General features: G+C 45.0%; 1 protein-coding gene across 4 annotated transcripts in view; it reads right to left on the reverse strand.

The window, feature by feature from the left end:
* Nucleotides 1–7: 7 nt before the first annotated feature.
* Nucleotides 8–22,919, reverse strand: part of LOC118395558 (WD repeat-containing protein 17) — a 32,125-nt gene continuing 9,213 nt past the window's right edge. Inside the window, exons 1-28 of one of the 4 annotated variants that reach the window (XM_052464678.1) lie at nt 21,084–21,453; nt 18,140–18,268; nt 17,722–17,905; nt 16,778–17,008; nt 12,872–13,123; nt 12,123–12,245; nt 11,474–11,661; nt 11,100–11,268; nt 10,180–10,268; nt 9,762–9,931; nt 9,364–9,528; nt 8,902–9,104; nt 8,380–8,529; nt 7,780–7,910; nt 7,340–7,465; nt 6,960–7,115; nt 6,489–6,553; nt 6,203–6,335; nt 5,903–5,994; nt 5,636–5,735; nt 5,148–5,287; nt 5,006–5,026; nt 4,696–4,807; nt 4,262–4,506; nt 3,900–4,001; nt 3,680–3,778; nt 3,343–3,532; nt 8–2,863 (exon numbers count right to left, since the gene is read on the reverse strand). In XM_052464678.1, coding sequence (XP_052320638.1) covers nt 2,744–2,863; nt 3,343–3,532; nt 3,680–3,778; nt 3,900–4,001; nt 4,262–4,506; nt 4,696–4,807; nt 5,006–5,026; nt 5,148–5,287; nt 5,636–5,735; nt 5,903–5,994; nt 6,203–6,335; nt 6,489–6,553; nt 6,960–7,115; nt 7,340–7,465; nt 7,780–7,910; nt 8,380–8,529; nt 8,902–9,104; nt 9,364–9,528; nt 9,762–9,931; nt 10,180–10,268; nt 11,100–11,268; nt 11,474–11,661; nt 12,123–12,245; nt 12,872–13,123; nt 16,778–17,008; nt 17,722–17,905; nt 18,140–18,268; nt 21,084–21,134 — 3,936 coding nt within the window. In that variant the 5' untranslated portion in view covers nt 21,135–21,453 and the 3' untranslated portion in view covers nt 8–2,743. Of the gene's footprint in view, nt 2,864–3,342; nt 3,533–3,679; nt 3,779–3,899; nt 4,002–4,261; nt 4,507–4,695; nt 4,808–5,005; nt 5,027–5,147; nt 5,288–5,635; nt 5,736–5,902; nt 5,995–6,202; nt 6,336–6,488; nt 6,554–6,959; nt 7,116–7,339; nt 7,466–7,779; nt 7,911–8,379; nt 8,530–8,901; nt 9,105–9,363; nt 9,529–9,761; nt 9,932–10,179; nt 10,272–11,099; nt 11,269–11,473; nt 11,662–12,122; nt 12,246–12,871; nt 13,124–16,777; nt 17,009–17,721; nt 17,906–18,139; nt 18,269–21,083; nt 21,454–22,919 lie in introns of those variants that run through there. The other 3 variants (XM_052464677.1, XM_052464680.1, XM_052464679.1) reach the window with 3 other exon arrangements.

Genomic DNA, 22,919 nt, shown 5'->3' on the forward strand with positions numbered 1-22,919 from the left:
CGGCTGTGGTTTAGTTCAGTTGTTTTTTTTGTTGGTAGACTTTTTCATTTTTTTTCTACAATACTAGATGGTGCTCTGGAGCATGACCAAATTTCTCAATCGATTGAGAAGATCCTTCACCTTCACCTTTTTCCATCAACACTATATCCTGCTTACAAATTTGACATGTTTACATTGGTATCGTCCTTATGTTACAAAACTAACATTTTTATATTTTCATGAACACATTTTATAAACTGCAATGGCAGTACAAACAAACTGTACATATGTCTAAGTAAAACATAATCAATAAATACATACATAAATAAAAACAAATGCATTTGAAGATAATTGAAGTATAGGTGGAAAACTAATATCAATACATTAGTAAAAGAAAATTACAGCACTTGTATAAATTATGTTAATTAATGTTTGATTCATTAAGCAGAAGGAACAACCTCTTCTCTTTACATTAACTGTGATCCCTACTTACCAATATACTGTATGTTGCGGTGATAAATCGCAAATAAATTCTTAAGGCACAACCTTCAGGTATTACATTTTTTTTTAAATGATTAATTAGCCTATATATTCAAGTCTGTGTTTCAAAAGCAAAATGATTCTCAAATATTTCCTTTTTAAATCACAGCTTTCTGTTTAACATATAAGCTAGCTAGTCTTAGCAGGTTGTCACCCTGTCCGCCAAATTGTGATGGTAATAATGACTTGCATACAGAAGCTTGTCATCATTATGAAATCACTACAAATTCTGCAGTCAGGTGAAGGCTACAAATGATCATCAAGGAGGCAACGCTGATGAGACTCTGAGACATTCTAAAGCGTTGACCCCACCATAGAATAGGAGTTTTAATTCTATGGATCCAGTATCGTAACAGCTATTACACTTTGTAAGTCCCTAGCCGTGTACAGTATCAACTACCTACCCTTCTAGCTAGCAACTGTGATCCCTGAAATAGTACTGCGCAACTCAATAGGAATTACAGTCTTATGTACAATACAACAACCTATTCACAAGTTAAAATAAGTTAGGGCTAGGGTCCCTTTTTCTCATTTTCCGCCTTACTGACGTGCCCAAAGGCATATAATTGGTACCATTGGACAGAAGACACTTTGAAGTTTGTAGAAATGTTAAAATGATGTAGGAGACTATAATACAATAGATATGGTAGGAGAAGAGCCAAAGAAAAACCAACCCGATTCTTTTTTTGAGAGCCCATGGTTTTACAATGGAAAGTATAGGGAAATAATGAAATCTAGCTCCCAGTATGCAATTCCTATGGCTTCCACACGGTGTCAGCACTCTATGTTCAAGGTTTCAGGCTTGTCTTTTCCAAAACGAGTAAGAATACTGAGTTTTAGTACAAGGACACCCTATTGGAAATGTGTGTATGCGCGCGCAATGAAGACAAGACGGACCTGCTAATATAATTTTCCTATTGAACATACTTCTTTCCGTATTAAATATTATGGTTTGATTACATTTTAGGGTATCTGAGGAGTCAATAGAAACATATTTTGACTTGTTTTAACAAAGTTTAGTGGTAGATTTTTAGATTCCTTTCTCTGCATGTGGATTACTCAAATCGACGGCGCCAACTAAACAGACTTTTTGGGATATAAAGAAGGATTCTATCTAACAAAACGACACTACATGTTATAACTGGGACCCTTTGGATGACAAATCAGAGGAATATTTTCAAAAGTAAGTGAATATTTAATCGCTATTTGCGAGTTAATGAAACCTGTGCCGGTGGAAAAATATTTTGAAGTTGGGCGCTGTCCTCAAACAATCACATGGCACCGACACTTGTATGTACCTAAATGTTTAATATCCATAAGTATTATGATTATTTATTTGAGTTGCGCACCCTCCAGTTTCACCGGAAGTTGTCACTAGTGGGACGCCTAGCCCAAAGAGGTTTTAAATTGACAACTTTACAGGTCCACATTATGTTTTGGAGTCCAGCAGAAGTCTTATACATTCACAGTCAAACACAGTACTGCACAGACACGATGCTGCTAAGCTGTTTTAATGCGAAAGCAATCAAGTCCTACATCAGTTATTTGATTGATTGATGCTAAGCTAAATAAAAGGCTAACAGGTACGTTTCTCTGTATTTGTTTGCTTTCGATCAACTACCACTGTAAGCCTACATCATCATACGCTTTGCTCTTGTACATGTATGTGTGCGGGCTAATTTCTGTAACAAACAGAAATGATAATGCAACATTGCGCAACGTTAAACCAACAGCAATACAACACAAATATGGTATTCATCAGTCAAAATGATGCTGGTGCTATGACCATGAGCATAATAACAATCACATAGCTCGCCGACTTGTCTGTCTGTGTACTGATGTGCACGTGACGGTGTGTCTAAATCAAGACAGCCGAACTACAATGGTCTCGCTCCTACATATAACCCGTTTCAACCATGCGAACCCTCTTTGTCCGTGTCGAAGTACGGCAACACGTTTTCTATGAGAAGCTGTAACACTGTTGACTGGATGACTTGTGGTGCACACATTGTAAAAAAGCACATAGTGGAGAGATCTCATTTTAAGCATCCTTCCAGCTCTCTTCTTTCGTTCTGGAACGTCCATCCCTTTCCCTTGTTTCTCTCAGGAAGAGCAGGTGTCGGTCCTGACGTCGCCCTTTTACCGTCGTGTGACCTTGGCCTCGGAGGCTGACCAGTCAAATGCTATTAGTCCTGTAGCCCATCCTCGTTGGCGAGGCTGGCTCTTAGAAGGGGTTGAGACGGACACCCGTCCCCAGAGGTGAGAAAGGGTTCACTTTGGCCCACATAAGGGCGTCGTTCAATGAAATGGCAGATTTACCGTCCTCAAGGAAAAACACAGGGCCCTGAGTGAAGAAAGGAAAAACACAGCACTACTTTTATTCTTCTATCATTGACCTTAACATCACCACGGCCTGCAAAACAGTTTAAAGGTTGAAGTAACGTCATCTTTCTCCCCTTGACTCACCAGAGGAAGTGACTGAGACACACTTGAAGCAGAAAGGCACTTCAAATCGTCGCTGTAGATACAGTTTGAGCAGCAATTTACTGATTACCACCCACATAGTGATTACCCACCACTAGGGGACTACAAATAGTAACCACTTATGGGTTATTTATAGCATGGTCCTCTTTACAAGGGGTTAGAAAGCATGGCGGTTTCGGTCTGGGTTGCTGCTGAGCCCTTTGTTTCCCTGACCCAGATTAAGCCTAGTCTCTAACCAAATTCTGTGTCCTCCAAACTGTCCCTTTGTAACCAACGTATTTTTCTGAATAAAATTTGATTTATTTAGTATTATTAATTGGTTGATTGTTTGAGGCTGACCTGGATCCTGAGTCCGGTAAAGCAGGAGACCTGGACATCAGAGTGGCTGGGCAGGTTGGAGCCTGTGACATAGTCGGGCCCCTCCAGGCCCCTGAGTGGCTCCTCCTGGAGTCTGTCTAGCAGATGGGCGTGCTCTGCTTTCTGGGCCTCTGACGGAGGGGTGTAAGGAGCCTCATCAGGACCCCTGGAGCTGGGTGGCATGGAGACAGAATCAAACGATTCAGACAGGTAAACACCGGTGTGTTTTAATGTCAGACTTTGAACCTCAAACTGTCTTGCTAGTCAAAGAGTAGTGTATATCAGTGTCATGGATTGATAAGACAATTCTTCCACTCACTTGATGAGAGACTGTGTGCAGGCCATCCATGCCTCCAGCTCTACAGAGAGTTGCTCTATCTGTAAGGGAACAGACACCTCTCTCCTCTTCATCAACTGACTGGGGAGGAAGGTGAGAGGTCAGAGATAGGGCTTTTAAATTCAACGTTGAAGCATTAGGTGATGTAGGTTTAACACAGACATTTAGAAAGTGTTCCATACTGTGGTTTTTTGCGTCTTACCTGGTGTACTCGTAAAGTGCAGGAACAATGCTGGAGTATTGTCTTCTGATGGCCAACAGTGCACCGATGTAGCCAGATAGGATGAGCAGCTCACTTCGAGCTCTATAACACAGAAAGAACATCCAAGGTGAGAGGGCTGAGGACCAATCTACAGCAGCAGACGTTCTTATCCAGAGCGACTTACAGGAGCAATGAGGGTTAAGTGCCTTGCTCAAGGGCCCATTGACAGATTTTTCACCTAGTCGGCTCAGGGATTCGAACCATAAAACTTTCGGGTTACTGGCCCAACACTCTTAACCACTAGGCTACCTGCCGAGACCCAGGTGACATTGTCTCACACATTCTGATTCCCGTTCACTTACTCAGTGAACTTGGCAAGTATGAGCCGGTCCGTTCTAATGTAACCCAGAAGGTCCAGGATAGGATGGACAGAGTCTACGGTCCAGTCAGAATCACTCAGCTGTTCTTTGACGTGGGCGATGCCAACAAGCAGGGCTGCCTCGGGTTCTGGACTCATTAGATAGTACTTGACAGCTTTGAAGATGTCCCCCTCGCTGACAGCAGACTCAGCTAACCCCTGACACTCCTCCAGACTGGGAAGACCACACTGAAACAACAACACCAATTATTAACATGCATTTTATACTTCAATGTTGTTGTTGACATTGTCATGTCATATTGTCAATAGGTCTACTTCTAAGTTTTTCTGTTTAAACAATTAGGACAGGTTTCCCGGACCCAATTTGGACTAAAACGGATGCTCAATAGAGAATTTCCGCTGAAATTCAGCACCAACTTTTTCATGGATTTGGTCTATCTCCGAGGAGCTCCCAGGGTAGAAGGCACACAGCTTGGCCAGCAGGACCTCGTTGTCTGGGATCATCTGGAGAAGGTCAGCCGCCAGGTCCCTGGGAAGGAGAAGAGTGGTGACATCAGTCCAGTTGTTGGATTGCAGGGGACACATCCACACATCCCTTTGAAAACCTAAGCAGTCTTTAGGAATGAGGTACTATACTGTACAAAACCAAGTACAACCGGATGGAACAAAATCCATCCAGAATAAAGTCAAATCCTTTATCGCAGTAAACATGAAACATGTATAATACCTGCTTCCAACTGATGGAAACCTACAAGAAATGAGAATATGGATAAACAAATGCACTCTGTATATTCACAATCATATGGAGAATATATATATAATCTAGCCTGTCATGTTCATTAGAGTTGAGAGTTGTAATTGGCTCTTACCAGGTGGGTGTGGTCATGTACTTCCTGGCTAGTAGCTCCAGGACGTAGTGAGTGGCCTGATTGGCTGATTCTCCCAACACCAGCCCTACACACACAGCCAGCTCCAGCTCATTACCCCGGATCAGACTGGCCATGGCTAGCTGTGGGGGACACACAACAACATGATAAGTTATGCATCTACTAAATATGCACATTTATGTTCACATTCATAGGCATTAGTGCTCTGTAGGTTTTTGCTCCAGCCCTACATGTAAACACCTGATTCCGCCAATCAAGGGCCTTGAGGAGCTGCTGATTAGTAGAACCGGGTGTATTGGGAGTAGGGTTGGAACAAAACCCTGCAGGAGGGTAGCTCATGACCAGCTTTAGGTTTCAGGTGCACAACTAGCATACGCAACAGTGAATGTTATGTGTGTATTACAAGACAACATACAGAGAGGATCATATACGTAACCTTTGACGCCATCATGTCCTGTCTGTGTGTTTACCTCAGTGTTGTCCACAGCCAGGTGACAGCAGGCCGCCAGCACAGCACGGCCATCTTGGAAATACCACTCCGCTAGCTCCTTACATACACACTGCAGTAGCCTGGAACAACAGAGATTACACTTCACCCTCACAAGCCTGGGGTCATGAGGGGATATTCAGTTGCCCAGTATGGATGCAATGCACCATGGACAGGATGGTGATTACGTATGCTGTGGAACACACCAACATTAGGCCAAATGGTGTATTTTCATGTGAAAAGGACACACCCGTTATATGCCTGTATGTCGTCGCTGTTTGTAGTGGTTGTATGGTTGATTACGGCGGTCTGAGGCACGTGGATGTTGCCTTCACAAGCTCCCTGTACAAGAACAACAACAAAGGTATGACGTTCGACCGCAATTTGGCTGACTGAACCTTCATCAATCCAGATAAGCCAATTAACATGGTGGTATGTTGTTCTCTCCTTTAGAGAACAGGGGTTCCGATTGGAACCAATACATGATTTATATTATGTTACTTTGTTTTCTAACTATACAATTAATCATAGGATGCCAATGTTGTCATACCTGAGCCACTAGCAGCGCCTCGTTCAGTTGACCCCTGGCAGTAAAGAAGTTGACCAGCTTCCTCACGTCTCCCGTGGCGATGCAGTACGGGATGACATCGTGGTTTTCTTCCTGCATCAGCTGGTCGGCTCTTCTACGAGGACACATGCATTGAGGAAGGAAGTCAACAACCGCTGTTGTGGTTCTAATTGTTAGTCGCTCTGGATGAGAGCGTCTGCTAAATGGCTCAAATGTACACGTAACCATAAAAATGCCTCTTGAATTGACAAACTAACTCAAAACATACCTTTGCATGAGTTTCTTCCAATACTTTATGGATACACCAGGGGCAACTGACAATGCCTTGTCCCACTGACAAATACAGAAAACATGACAAACATCATCATTATGTACAGCAATTAATGCTGTGATTGTTAATTTGACACCCTTTAATGGGGGACATACTGTAATGCCGTATGAGTCCATGTATTGTTCCTGATACACGCATAGTTGTTCTACACTCTTAGAAAAAAGGTTCTATCTACTTCCAAAAATGGTTCTAAGGCTGTCCCTATATGAGAACCCTTTGAATAACCCCTTTCGGTTCCAGGTGAAACCCTTCTACACGGAACCCAAAAGAGTTCTACCAGGAACCAAAAAGGGTTCTACCTGGAAGCAAAAAGGGTTCTACCTATGGGGACAGCCGCAGAACCCTTTTGGAACCTTTTTTCTTCTTCTAAGAGTGTAGCCTAGGGCCTATAATGAATCCGTCCATTACCTCTCCCAGCTCCACCATGAGTTCACAGTATCTCTGGATCTGCCCCAGTCTCAGATGGATCTCTGCTGCGTCTCTCAGTCTCTCCTCTTTACTGGGAGCCCCGATCCCCCCGCCGAACTTAGACATCTTCACTATGGTCAATTCCTGGGCCTCAGACTACAGAATAGACACATTGAAATGTGTACTGGAAGTGAATAGTCGTGAAACGTTTGATGTTCTTTTGAAAAACGAACCCCTTAGAAATACGACTCATACGCTTGGTCCAAAATCATTCCATCCCCCTTTCCTTCGGCCCTAAACCCTTGGATGTTTGCAGATCTGAAGGGACTGGATCATGTGTGAGATGAGACAGTTAGTCAGTCAGTCAGTGGTCGACTTACGGTTTTGAAGCGGACCAAGTGTTTCATGTGCATGATGCCCTTGCCGTAGCTCTGGGGAAGCAGACTGTCGTCCTGCCCATTGATCACTGACACCAGGTCCCACAGGTTATGACTCCCCCCTGGTGGCTGGAGGAAATAACATAGAAAAAGTATTCCTAAGCACTTCATAAGAGTAGGTAGTATGTCAAGTACAGTACATAATACATGGTGATTCCAGTAATATGTGCTAATATTACTACCAAATAGGAGTACTAACTTAGAGATTTATCCATAGGTAATTTGATACCTGATGATGTAAAACTATACCAAGGAACAAACGACTATACTTCCATCAAACCATCAGATTAAAACCATGTGTCTGGACTACGGGAATGGAATAACTAAATGACCGTAAATAGAGTGCTATTCATTTCAGGAAAATTGCGAGTAAATATACTCACAGAGAAACATTCGGAGAACCACCTGAGTTTCTTCACCCGCACTTCACTGGATAGTTTATCCAGCTCCTGCTTGATGTCTCTGGACACCTTCCCACAGAGCAGAGGGGTAGCACCAGGTACCATGGCCCTATCTGGAGGAGAGGAGGGGATATAGTACTATACCATGATGTCATTCAGAATAATGGTTCTTGTGAGGTTATGTCGTGTTTGAACGGATAAATATTTGCGGTATCACTCTCTCACGGTGGAGACAGTTATGAGCAATCAACATATTGATGTCATGAGTAATCAACACTTCTGTAACAATATAGTCATAGTGACTGATGGGAGAGTGATTTACTGATGATACAGTGTATACAGATAGAAATGTAGCACATAGAACTAACACGATTCCTTATTCTACATGGCCAGTGATGTAGAGGTAAAGCAAAATAGACAGGCACACGCTAACCGCAGTTCCCTGGTGAGTAAAGTTACGCTCCCTATATTTTCAATGCATTGGGTAAACGCTGGCACAAAATAAGGGTGTTTACTTGCCTTACCCTCCACTGTACATGTTCTACACAACACATTTCTTCAGTATCGGAACATCTGACTGACCCGTGTTGCCGATGATGTCATCCCAGCTGTGGTCAGCCAGGACGTTGACCAGGAGCGGAGCGATGAGCGGAGTGAGGGACCACAACCTGACCGTAGAGTCCCGGGAACATGAGGCCATGGTGAACGGACGGCTGGGGTGGCAAGTCAGGCCTGGAGGAATCAAACCAGGTTACAGCATTGCAGACACAGTGTCAGTGTAGAAACAGTACCTTACATTTAATTTCACAGTCATTGGCCTCTATAAAGCATAGCAGGTTTCCCCAACTGGTGGTCCACAGATTATTTTATTTGGCCCCCAAAGTTTTGTTAACAATCCCCCCCACACACACACACAAACACATAATAGAGAGAGATATGTGATTGTATGCAAACACAAGCAAGGTTTGAGATGATAATGTTTTCGTCAAATATGATATGTTTGGGCTTCTGGTCAGTTTGCAGTCTAGAAATGATCCTGGGCCTGTGGCTGAGTCTATTTGATGATGGCTGCAGTGTGGTGTTCCTGATTCATTACTGAGGTACCATAAACATCAGCGCCGTGGTCGTAGCAGGTGTCCAGGCAGGTTCCGTCCCTGGTGTCCCAGACTTTAATGGTGTAGTCCCAGCTGCCGCTGGTCAGCAGGTAGGGCACCTCCGTGTTCCACATCAGGCCTCGGACCGGCGCCGTGTGACCACTCAGCACGTTGATACAGGCATCCTGGGTATAATCCCAGATACGCACAGTCCTGGAGAAAGAGGGAGGGAGGGGTCATATACGGACTCCCATATACATAATAGAGTGACTACTCAAACCAATGGCATCTGTATTGATAATGACAGCATATCAAATAACTACCTGTGTATCAGTATCTGGACAAAGTGTTTGCCATGCATTATTCAGGTACTGTTACACATTGGTGGATGTGATAAATTACCCTAATGCAATGTGCTGTGAGACTCAGTGAAAGAACATATATGAATAATGTATTAATGTGCTGCGTGTACCCGTCATCTGAGCCACTGCAGAGAATACCCTCTCGGAGAGGAGACCAGCGCACATGGAACACCTTGGCCAGGTGACCCGTGAACACCTTGAGTGGCTGGTCAGAACTGGTGGCCAGGTAGTACACACGCACGTTTTTATCCTCACAGCCCGTGGCTATCATGTCTCTGGGAATGGAGAGAGAGAGAGAAAGAAAAAAAGAGTGAGAAAGAGACAGACAGACGGATGGAAGGAAGGAAGGAAGGAAGGAAGGAAGGAAGGAAGGAAGGAAGGAAGGAAGGAAGGAAGGAAAAAGAGAGCGAGAGAAAGGATAGATCTAGTAGAATATAGGTAACTAACTGTATCTTCCAGTATACTTGTTAAACAGTATGAAAGGTGAACTACACAAGTGGACTCTTACTTGTTGTTCTGGCTCCAGTCACAACCAAACACAGCAGCAGGGTGTTTGTACTTGTGTAAGACCCTGCCGTCGATGGTCCTAATGATGCAAAAGCCGTCGCCACTACATGTGGCTATTCTTTTAGAGTCCTTATGGCTCCATGCGATACAGAAGATACCATTATTCCCATGCTGTTGAGTACACAAGGGAACAGAAAGTCTAAGACGTCAAAATAAATATTGATAAACTAAAGAGATTATTGATAGATCACTCTAATAACCTTTTCACACTATCATGCCGAGCCGAAGAAAACTGTGCTGGCTAGTGGATGCGTAACCAGGGTAGCTCAGTACAGCTTGGTTTGGTTTAGCTCGGTTCGGCTCAGTATTGTGAAAAGCCCTTATGACTGTTGTGTTTTTCGTCAGTGTTGTTGACGTACCTCATTGAATCGTGTGATCATCTTGCCTTTCTTCACATCCCAGATGAATGCACCGTTCCGGGACGTGGCTCCGGCTATGCAGTTCAGGTCTCCTTTCGAAGAACACACACGAAGATAACAAGAGACATATTTAACGACATCCAAATGAACGAACGCAAGAAAGCGCAACATGTTTCATAACTGGTTTGAATCATAAAAAAAGTGCATAAACTTGACTTCTTAATGTATATTCAGTAAATCATTATTAATGCATAGACTCAAGCTTCAATGGAAAGTGTGCACAGAAATATGAAGCAACCATGTAAAAAAAACACGCTCAATTCCTGAAATCAACGGGCATTATTTGAGCTGAAGCGAGAAAAAATAAACTGACTACAATGTTTTTTTCTTGATATATTAAGAAATGCATACTGTGTTATTTTTTGTCATGTTTCCTGCCTACAATATCCACTGTACTGTGCAGAGATAGCAAGACTAGTAATTCAATAGGGGGACTTGTTAGCTTCTACTGTTAGCTAGCTAGATAGCCACGAAGAATTGGTAGCGAGCTACCGATGAAGAATTGACATCAACCTTGCATAACATTCGATTTAGGTCCTTTTTGCCTGTTAAACTGTCTGGTTAGCTAGATTATTACGACTCACATATAGTTATGAAGTAAAACATTTGCTTTGTGTATATCTTGTATCGTCTCTATTGTTGCCATTGTCCTGGCTGGAAGAAGGTTCACTGAATGGGGAGGTGCAGCGTGAGGTAGTACAGTAGGGGGGTGCTTCTCAAATGTCATGTTTTATGCATTCTCCACACTCTCGTCCTCGGAGAATGCACTCGGAGCACGAGAGTGTGGAACAATGGTACAATGCATATTGAGAAACACCCAAAGTTTTATGGTCTGTGTGTGTTCTCTCCCCATGTCTTACCAGGAGCCCAGGACAGAGAGTAGACCACACCCTCGTTGCCGGGAGACGTATAAACCGCTGTGAGGGTGTTGATGTCCCACACCTTAATGGTCCCGTCAAACGAGGCTGTCGCCAACAGGTTGGGGTCGTCTGGCTTGAACTTACAGTCAAATATGGTCTCCACATGACCCTGAGAACAACATATTCTTTCATGGTCAGGTCTGCTTCAACATGAACTGGATTGGGAGTTATGTACAACAGAAATGCAGACACAAACAAGAAATAGAAGAACGCCCTTAGCATCATCCCAATTTCCCTACCTCCATTGCTACCACTTGTCCTCCCTTCTTTTCACCCCCTCCCCATCTCTTCCCCTCCCTCCCTCCCTCCCTCACCAGGTCTCGTAGGAAGTCCCACTTCTTGGCTCCCATGTCGTAGAGCCCCACCCCTCCATCCATGAAGCAGCAAACAGCGTGGCCCGGGGGGAGGGAGAAGGCCTGGTTCTGGGATAGAGTAGGAGGAGGAACAGCCTCACTGGTGGATGATGTGTAGTGGCTCTTTGTCGGGGAGATGGAGCTCAAGGCTAAAAAGAGGGTAGGAGGCAAATAATGGCGGGCCAGGAGGGGTCAGGTGATTGCAGGAAAGGGGAAAGAACACACAAAAGTTACAGTTTTTCCAAGAGATATTGCAATCTTATTTCACAAGATCAGTCATTCATATCCAAAACTCTGAAGTTATTGTTCCCTTTTAGAAAAAAGGGATCCAAAAAGGTTCTTCCGCTGTCCCTATAGTGTAACCCTAGGTAGAACCCTATTGGGTTCCATATACAACTCTCTGTGGAAAGGGTTGTACATGGAACCCAAAAGGATTATGCCTTGAAACAAAACGGTTTTTACCTCGAACCAAAAAGGGTGTCTTCAAAGGATCCTCCTATTGGGACAGCTGTAGATAGCACCTTTATTTCTAAGAGTGTGCTGCAGACTGTGGATTCTACCCTAATCTGTGGATTATCAGAGCTAATGTGTGTGTGTGTCAGATGCTTACATTTCTTGGCTGGGGGAGAGTTTAACACATGTAAAGCATGGAAGCCGGTCTTCTTCAGTTTAAAGTTGTCCAGCGGTGTAGATCTGGACACGTTCCATATCCTCAACACACCGACTTGAGAATCTGGGAACAGAAGGAACACGTTGGAACAGTTCTAAAGGCCTGAGCCTTACACACCTGACCTCTAGCTACCTACACTGATAAACATACCCTACCCCGTGTAAAGAACAAACCCAGGGCTGTGACCTTACCGTAACCCCCAGCACCCTATGTCTTTACCTCTAGTGATGAACAGGCCGGGGGCACTGGGGACCCAGCTTTCCCCTCCCCCCTGCACCCTAACCCATTGTACCCTACCCCAATGTGTCCTTACCTCTAGTGATGAACAGGCCGGGGGCACTGGGGACCCAGCTTTCCCCTCCCCCCTGCACCCTAACCCATTGTACCCTACCCCAATGTGTCCTTACCTCTAGTGATGAACAGGCCGGGGGCACTGGGGACCCAGCTTTCCCCTCCCCCCTGCACCCTAACCCATTGTACCCTACCCCAATGTGTCCTTACCTCTAGTGATGAACAGGCCGGGGGCACTGGGGACCCAGCTTTCCCCTCCCCCCTGCACCCTAACCCATTGTACCCTACCCCAATGTGTCCTTACCTCTAGTGATGAACAGGCCGGGGGCACTGGGGACCCAGCTTTCCCCTCCCCCCTGCACCCTAACCCATTGTACCCTACCCCAATGTGTCCTTACCTCCAGTGATGAACATGCCGGGTGCACTGGGAACCCAGGCCAGACACTGTACAGAGGCAGCTGAACTGGGGAAGCAGAAAGTAGTGACACAGGTGAGCCCCTCTGAGTCGACCATTCTGATGCCATTATGCTGGTTGGCCACTAGGAGGTAGTCTGTAGACAGTGGATCCCACTCCAACGCTGTGACCGGGTCCTCCTCGTCCGTCCCCTCTAAAGACTCCGGGCGCAACACGTGCTTCTGGTTTTTAGATCCTAGGACAGGAGAGGAGACCTGCTGCATCAACTGACTAAATGAAGTCACCACAGCCCCTAATGAAATACCTGGAGGTACCAAATAAAGGTTCTCATGTGGAAGAAACAGTCAACAAATACATATTTAAAGGTTGTGGTTTTTCTTCCTGGAACTGATTCTACTGATAGCAGCTATTTCGAAGTAACTCTTTTGTTACTGAGAATTTTCCTGCACAGCAGGAAATGCAAAAACTTGTATTGTATTCAAGGTTTTAAAAGGCTTCTATAGTATGTCATTTTCACTTCAAAATGTCCGTCTTGATTTGCCCTAACAAAAAATGTATCAACCTCGACAAAATATATCCATGAATTATAATCCACATAATAATTCACATTTCCTGTTGCTGCAGGATAATTTTCCTGCTGTAGCAAACTGGCTCAAATTAAGATCCTACATCTGTACTTGCAATAATTGTAATATGTGGGGTTTTTTCTGCTAGCTAAATGACTCAAATGTAAAATTCTTTGTAATAGGGAAGCACATGCCCGGTTCTTGCCAGTTCTTGCCCAGCCCAATTGAGATGCAGCCACAGTCTAGAATGTCTATAGTCTATTGAGATAGCCTCAATCTAGACTGAGTATGGATGTGTACTCAGTAAGGATGTGTATTGTGAGTACGAATGTGTACTGAGTATGGATGGTACGGATGTTTACCAAACTCACTAAAAGTGGCAGTGATAAAGCCTCTCTTGAAAAAGCCAAACCATGACCCAGAAAATATAAAAAACTATCGGCCTATCTCGAATCTCGAATTTTAGAAAAAGCTGTTGCGCAGCAACTCACGCTTCAGTCTGGTTTTAGACCCCATCATAGCAATGAGACTGCACTTGTGAAGGTGGTAAATTAACTTTTAATGGCGTCAGACCGAAGCTCTGCATCTTTTTATTTTACCTTTATTTAACTTGGCAGGTCAGTTAAGAACAAATTCTTATTTTCAATGACGGCCTAGGAAAAGTGGGTTAACTGGCTGTTCAGGGGCAGAACGACAGATGCTTTTCTTAGTCAGCTAGGGGATTCGATCTTGCAACCTTTCCATCACTAATCCAACACTCTAACCACTGGGCTACCTGCCGCCCTGCCCCACCCTGCCCCGCCCACTAGGCTACCTATCTGTCCTCGTGCTCCTAGACCTTAGTGCTGCTTTTGATACCATCGATCACCACATTCTTTTGTAGAGAGTGGAAACCCAAATTGGTTTACACGGACAAGTTCTGGCCTGGTGTAGATCTTATCTGTCAGAAAAATATATGTTTGTCTCTGTGGATGGTTTGTCCTCTGACAAATCAACTGTAAATTCCGGTGTTCCTCAAGGCTCCGTTTTGGGATCACTATTGTTTTCACTATATAATTTACCTCTTGGTGATGTCATTCGGGAAACATAACGTTAACTTTCACTATTATGCAGATGACACACAGCTGTACATTTCGATGAAACATGGTGAAGCCCCAAAATTGTCTTCCCAGGAAACCTGTGTTTCAGACATAAGGAAGTGGTTGGCTGCAAATGTTCTACTTTTAAACTCGGACAAAACATATATGCTTGTTCTGGGTCCCAAGAAACAAGAGATCTTCTGTTGAATCTGACAATTAATCTTGATGGTTGTACAGTCGGCGCAAATAAAACTGTGAAGAACCTCGGCATTACTCTGGGCCCTGATCTCTCTTTTGAAGAACATATCAAGACTTTTCCAAGGACAGCTTTTTTCCATTTACGTAACATTGCAAAAAGTCAGATACTTTCTGTCGAAGAATGATGCAGAAAAATGCTTTTGTCACTTCTAGGTTAGACTACTACAATGCTATATTTTGCGGCTACCCGGATAAAGCACTAAATAAACTTCAGTTAACACGGCTGCTAGAATCTTGACTAGAACCAAAACATGTGATCATATTACTCCAGTGCTAGCCTCTCTACACTGGCTTCCTGTTAAGGCAAGGGCTGATTTCAATGTTTTAATGCTAACCTACAAAGCATTACATGGGCTTGCTCCTACCTATCTTTCCGATTTTGTCCTGCCGTACATACATACACGTACGCTACGGTCACAGACGCAGGCCTCCTTACTGTCCCTAAAATGTCTAAGCAAACAGCTGGAGGCAGGGCTTTCTCCTATAGAGCTCAATTTTTATGGAATGGTCTGCCTACCCATGTGAGAGACGCAGACTCGGTCTCAACCTTTAAGTCTTTATTGAAGACTCATCTCTTCAGTAGGTCATATGATTGAGTGTAGTCTGGCCCAGGAGTGTGAAGGTGAACGGAAAGGCACTGGAGCAACGAATCACCCTTGCTGTCTCTGCCTGGACGGTTCCCCTCTCTCCACTGGGATTCTCTGCCTCTAACCCTATTACAGGGGCTGAGTCACTGGCTTACTGGTGCTCTTCCATGCCGTCCCTAGGAGGGGTGCGTCACGTAGAGTGGGTTGAGTCACTAATGTTATCTTCCTGTCCGGGTTGGCTACCACTTCGGTTGTGCCATGATGGAGATCTTTGTGGGCTATACTCAGCCTTGTCTCAGGATGGTAAGTTGGTGGTTGAAGATATCCCTCTAGTGGTGTGGGGGCTATGCTTTGGCAAAGTGGGTGGGGTTATATCCTGCCTGTTTGGCCCTGTCCGGGGATATCGTCAGACCGGGCCATAGTGTCTCCCGACCCCTCCTGTCTCAGCCTGGAGTATTTCTCCTGTTTTATCCGGTGTCCTGTGTCAATTTAAGTATGCTCTCTCTAATTCTTTCTGTCTCTTTTCTCTCTTTCTTTCTTTCTTTCTTTCTATCTTTCTTTCTTTCTCTCAGAGGACCTGAGCCCTAGGACCATGCCTCAGGACTACCTGGCCTGATGACTCCTTGCTGTCCCCTGTGCACCTGACCGTGCTGCTACTCCAGTTTCAACTGTTCTGCCTGCAGCTATGGAACCCTGACCTGTTCACCGGATGTGCTACCTGTCCCAGACCTGCTGTTTTCAACTCTCTAGAGACAGCAGGAGCGGTAGAGATACTATGAATGATCGGCTATGAAAAGCCAACTGACATTCACTCCTGAGGTGCTGACCTGTTGCACCCTCAACAACCACTGTGATTATTATTATTTGACCCTGCTGGTCATCTATGAACATTTGAACATCTTGGCCATGTTCTGTTATAATCTCCACCCGGCACAGCCAGAAGAGGACTGGCCACCTAGCCTGGTTCCTCTCTAGGTTTCTTCCTAGGTTCTGGCCTTTCTAGGGAGTTTTTCCTAGCCACCGTGCTTCTACACCTGCATTGCTTGTTGTTTGGGGTTTTAGGCTGTGTTTCTGTACAGCACTTTGTGACATCAGCTGATGTAAGAAGGGCTATATAAATGCATTTGACTGATTGATTGACTATCCTTAGACTATTGAGATGCAGCCTTTGTCTAGACTATCTATAGGCTATTGCGATGCAACCTCAGTCTAGACCATCTATAGACTATTGAGATGATGTCTCAGTCTAGACTACCTAGAGACTATTGAGATGCAGCCTCAGTCTAGACTATCTATAGACTATTGAGATGCAGCCTCAGTCTAGACTATCTTTAAACTATTGAGATGCAGCCTCAGTCTAGACTATCTTTAAACTATTGAGATGCAGCCTCAGTCTTACCTGGCTGGAAGATAGAGAGGCTCCCGTCCGTGTGTCCAAACACCACCTTGCCCTTTTTGACGGGGTGCCAGCGGAACAGACAGATATCAGACAGGAAGCTGTGTGCCTCCTTGTGGATGGTGACGCCGGCGTCCAGCCCGCTGATGGCCCACAGGTAGAGAGGGCCCCGGTGGGACACAAACGCCACGCCGTCACCTGCGTTCCAGCACCAGCTCAGAGACGCTGGGATGCCTGGGTGATGGTTCACAAGGGTTGGAGACACATTAGATACACTCACTCACACACACACACACACACACACACACACACACACACACACACACACACACACACACACACACACACACACACACACACACACACACACACACACACACACACACGCACACGCACGCGCACACACAAAAGAAAACACACACACAAACAAACACACACATTCACCCCCCACCCGCCCACACACACTCTCTCTCTCCTAGAAAAACAAATAACACCAAACCACCCAGTCGTCAGCCATCTCCCTCCTGATAGGAGTCAGTGTAGCAGCAACAATAGCCAGTCCTAATGACATTACTAAGCACACAAACACTTCACTACACTGAGTCACCCTCCCAAGGCAACCCAACCTACTCTCTCTAGCCTCTCTGACACGTCTCCCATCAGTGGTGTCTAAAGAGTAGCCTACTCCCAGGTAAACTCTCTTACCACTGGTCCACAGTCATTCCTCATTTCCATTCTGATGATTGATCAGAACCAGTATATTTTGCGTTATACAGACCATGTGTCTCTATGTTCAGTACATTTGGTGTTATCTAGTCCGGCCACAGCTTTCCGCTCCACCTTGTTTCACTCTGTTTCAAAACGTTTTCTCCCTACTGAACACGCACCTCTGGCCCACCCACTCCCCTGTACATCTGCCTCCACTGGGCATAGTTCATTATCAGTACCTTTGGTGTTATCCAGCCTGGCCACAATCTTCTGCTCTGCCACGTTCCAGATGATGAGCAGGTTGTCAGCGCTGGCGCTGGCAAACACCTCGGGGTTGTGTGGGCACCACGATATGGCCGTGATGGTCTTCTTGTGCTCTGACATGATGGCTCGAAGCTTGAACTCATTGTATCTGTGGTCCAACTGCAGATACATTGGTATTGGTGTTGCATATGTAAACAGATGGAGTGGCAGAGATAACGATAGATAAGGAAAACATCAATGACAGAAAATCACTTGCAGATTAGACATCTCTTTTGAATGTCCTTTCAACAGAGAAGTGAGAGAGCACACGCAAAGAGAGACGCGCGCACGCCAACGCACGCACGAGCACACACAAACACACACACACACACCGATGTTTGCCAAGCTAATTACCTGGTAGACATATATAGCAAGTGTTGCACAGTAAGCGAACCGGTCTTCACTGGCAGCACACACATCTTTGTTCCAGGGCTGGCACCCGGCAGCCAGCAGGCCCACCTGTTTCACCTGGGACATCTTTATCTGCAACACACAGAGAACAGGAGGAGATGGACTACACCAACACACAGGCAATGATCTGTGATTCTTATTCATGGCTTGAGGGATACATTCAGGTCTAAAGTATGTTCTGTTCTCATGTACTGTACATCAGTCTTGCATTTCAGAACCGATAATACATTAAAATGGCTTACTATTTAGCTGTAATAGACCATTCTCACAATAACAGCACAGTTGCCTTAAATGCGTACTGATAAGAAACGTAGTTTGACATTTCACATGGAGTGCCAGTCACTTTGTAAGCAAACAGATTCGAGAGATGTTGTACATGAATCAGTGAAAACACCAGCATGTAAACTCAGCAAACGCTCACTGTCAACTGTGTTTATTTTCAGCAAACTTAACATGTGTAAATATTTGTATGATTCAACAACTGGGACATAAACTGAACAGGTTCCACAGACATGTGACTAACAGAAATTGAATAATGTGTCCCTGTTCAAAGGGGGGTCAGAATCAAAAGTAACAGTCAGTATCTGGTGTGGCCACCAGCTGCATTAAGTACTGCAGTGCATTTCCTCCTCATGGACTGCACCAGATTTGCCAGTTCTTGCTGTGAGATGTTACCCCACTCTTCCACCAAGGCACCTGCAAGTTCCCGGACATTTCTGGGGGAATGGCCCTAGCCCTCACCCTCCGAGCAATGGAATTGAGATCATCAGGGCTCTTCGCTGGCCATGGCAGAACACTGACATTCCTGTCTTGCAGGAAATCACGTACAGAACAAGCAGTATGGCTGGTGGCATTGTCATGCTGGAGGGTCATGTCAGGATGAACCTGCAGGAAGGGTACCACATGAGGGAAGAGGATGTCTTCCCTGTAACGCACAGCGTTGAGATTGCCTGCAATGACAACAAGCTCAGTCCGATCCCCATATCATGACGGACCCTCCACCTCCAAATTGATCCCGCTCCAGACTACAGGCCTCGGTGTAACACTCATTCCTTCGACAATAAACGCAAATCCCACCATCACCCCTGGTGAGGCAGAACCGCGACTCGTCAGTGAAGAGCACTTTTTGCTAGTCCTGTCTGGTCCAGCGACAGTGGGTTTGTGCCCATAGGCGACGTTGTTGCCTGTGATGTCTGGTGAGGCCCTGCCTTACAACAGGCATACAAGCCCTCAGTCCAACCTCTCTCAGCCTATTTGCGGACAGTCTGAGCTGTGAAGATATTTGGATTTTTACGAATTATCTTTGAAAGACAGGGTCCTGAAAAAGGGACGTTTCTTTTTTTTGCTGAGTTTATGTTGGTATCACACAGAGGAGGCACACAGCACCACAACAGCCTTGAGACAGTCAGATTCCCCCTATTTACATTTCTCTCTCTCGCTGTCTTTCTCTCGCTGTCTCTCTCTCTCTGTCTATTTCTTTCTCTTGTATTTTTGTTTTGTTTTGAACTGTTGTTTATTCAGGGGAACCCATAGAGACCAGAGTCTCATTTGCCATGGTGCCCTGAGGACAACAATACAACAAATTCAAAATGATCAACACAAATAAAATAAACTACAAATTACAGAATCAACACTGCAGCTTCAAACGCCACAAATACAATTAATAACATGAAATCCAAACCGTTTCAATTATCATTAGATTCATTCAACATTAAAGTCCTGAATTGCCCTACAGGCGCCAGAGAGTCAAGGTGTACATGTAGTGAGTTTTGTAGGCTATTCCAAAAAATGGGGTGGACTAAAACTGAAGGAGGATTTCCTTAGATCGATAAGTACTAGTGGAACCTTGAGAGTTAACCATCCCTGTGAACGGGTTTGGTGTCGCGCATTTTACATTTTGAACAGTACGTTTGGTAGGTCAGAACCTCTACGGGACCGCTTTCCCTATACCAGGACGGTTGTCGCTCAATATGCTGGCTTTGTAAGCAAAAAAGGGAGTAATGAAGGCATCTTGGGCACTCTAATGAGGACCAGCCAACCTTTCGATACAGGATAAAGTGACACGTAGTAAAACTGTAACTTGTGATAAAGTGAAGGGCGCTGTGGTCGACGGCATCCAAAGGTTTAAGAGTAGCGGCTGCTGCATTCCCATAAATGGTGTCACCGTACGTTTCTTAAACATCAAATTACTGTCAATCCAAAAGCCCAGATAATTATAGGCAGGAACCTGTTCGATAAAAGAACCATCCAATGCATAAATGTGTGAGCCATCTCAAATATTTCTATGAGAATTAGAAAACAGCATACATTTCGTTTTTCCGGCATTAAGTACCAATTTTAAATCGACAAGGTCCTTCTGCAAGGAGACTAAATCAGATTGCAGCTCCAACAAAACCTGGTCAGCCGTAGCGGCAGTAGTCTGTACATAACAGTGACATCTGCATACAGATGAATGTTACCGGTTTTTGCAGATAGATCAATATTATTTATATAAATAGTAAAGCGGACAGGTCCCAAAATCGACCCATGTGGGACGCCTTTAGTAATATCAAGGTAAGTTGACTTGACACTATCAGAAAGCACACATTGTGTCCTGTCTGACAGAAGGTTGTACACTCAACTTTCGTGCCAGTTCCACTACTCTTAAACCTTTGGATGCCGTCTACCCTTGCGCACTTCGCTTTATAACAGGTGACAGTTCCTGCATCCAGTATCAAAAGGTTGGCTGGTCCTCATTAAAGTACATTGACAAAACGCATCGACAAAAACGTATCGACAAAACACATTGACAAAACGCATAGACAAAACGCATAGACAAAACACAGCTTGACTCCTCCCCTTCTCTCTCCTTCCCTCGTTCTATCTCCTCCTCCCCTCTTTTCCCTACCTTTACGTCGGCATTGTTCTTAGTGTACCACTCCAGATTGTCTGTGTCCATTTTCCAGAAGGATCCCTTCACCCTCCAGTCTCTCCAAAGCAAGATTAACAAAGCTCTCTGTTAGAGGGAAGGTAGCTAGCTAACAGATTGACAAGGCTCTCTATTAGAGGGAAGGTAGCGAGCTAACAGATTGACAAGGCTCTCTGTTAGAGCGAAGGTATCTAGCTAACAGATTGACAAGGCTCTATGTTAGAGCTAAGGTAGCTAGCTAACAGATTGACAAGGTTCTCTGTTAGAGGGAATGTAGCTAGCTAAGCTTACAGAGCTGAGGTGTGGTTGTCACAGCGAAGACAGAGCCGGCGAGTGAAGAGAGAGGAGCCTTGTGTGTTCGTCTCAGAGATAGAGACGGAGGAGTGTGTGTATGTGTGCGTGTGTGTATGACTGTGTGTGTGTATATGTGTGTGTGCACTCATTGACTGGTGCAGCATAGTTGTGTGTGTGTGTATGTGTGGGAGACAAGTGCAGCCCCCGCTGGTAGCCAGGCAACTGCAGCTCCCTGTATTAAAATGACGTATCTTATAACTCCCCCTCGTACACACACACACACACACACACACACACACACACACACACACACACAGCCCGATTCACACATACATCTGCGAACCTACTCATGTACCATGATGATAAATCCCCTACCTATACACACCTACGCACAATGCACACACACACAAACATACAAGTACCTACACACACTCAGGAGCGTAACATAAACAATACACACTTCCTCGCCCTAAACCCCTGACTGCACACCTCACTGACTGCTCACCTCACCCACAACCACCTAACTAACCCGGCACAACCTCTAGCAGGGACCCACCGTTCCCCCTTGCCATCCCCAGTTCCAGTCTCCTGTGTTGCTGGCTCTCTCCTCCGTCAGAAAAATGGTAACAATGCAATCAGCGTAATGGCCGCTGCTGATAAGGACACAGTGGAGAGATCCCTCACTGGGTCTAGAGAGGCTAACAATCTCTTTTATAAAGCCTCAATCTGCATGACAATGATGGTGGAAAAAGACAGGATGTTGGAGATAGAGATATTCCTGACTTTGAGTATCGGATTGGTCTCTAAACTCATCTGAGGATCTGAGATTGGTTGGGGTGGCTTGGAGGGTCTTCATATGATATTTTACAGAGAGAGAGAGAGAGAGAGAGAGAGGAGAGAGAGAGAGAGAGAGAGAGAGAGAGAGAGAGAGAGAGAGAGAGAGAGAGAGAGAGAGAGAGAGAGAGAGAGAGAGAGAGAGAGAGAGAGAGAGAGAGAGAGAGAGAGAGAGAGAGAGAGAGAGAGAGAGAGAGAGTTTGTGTGTGAGCGGGAGTGTGTGTTCGGAGCAAATGGAATGGCATCAAACACATAGAACCCATGTGTTTGATACCATTCCAGCCATTACTACAAGCCCGTCCTCCCCAATTAAGGTGCCACCAACCTCCTGTGGCATCCATGTATGTGTGTGTGTGGACAGGACAGTAGATACGGTAATGACTAGACACACTTGTCTCTAATTAGCAGGAGAATGACAAATGTACCTTCAACTAATGAATGAATGGATTAGATGGAGAGTCAAGTGGTAGCTCAGTTTGTAGAGCATAGTGTTTGCAACGCCATGATAGGGGGTTTGATTCCACGGACCACCGATAAGTTAAAAAACACGTATGTACGCATGACTGTAAGTCACTTAATGGTATATGTGTTTTTCTAAGTGTGTCATGTGGTGGACATGGGTGGAGGAGAGGTGGATGGATGTGTAGGTGGGTTTGTTCGGTGATGCCGCGACTATGTTCGTGATCA

The sequence above is a fragment of the Oncorhynchus keta genome, chromosome 16 (genome assembly GCF_023373465.1).
Source record: "Oncorhynchus keta strain PuntledgeMale-10-30-2019 chromosome 16, Oket_V2, whole genome shotgun sequence".
In the NCBI taxonomy this organism is placed as follows: domain Eukaryota; kingdom Metazoa; phylum Chordata; class Actinopteri; order Salmoniformes; family Salmonidae; genus Oncorhynchus; species Oncorhynchus keta.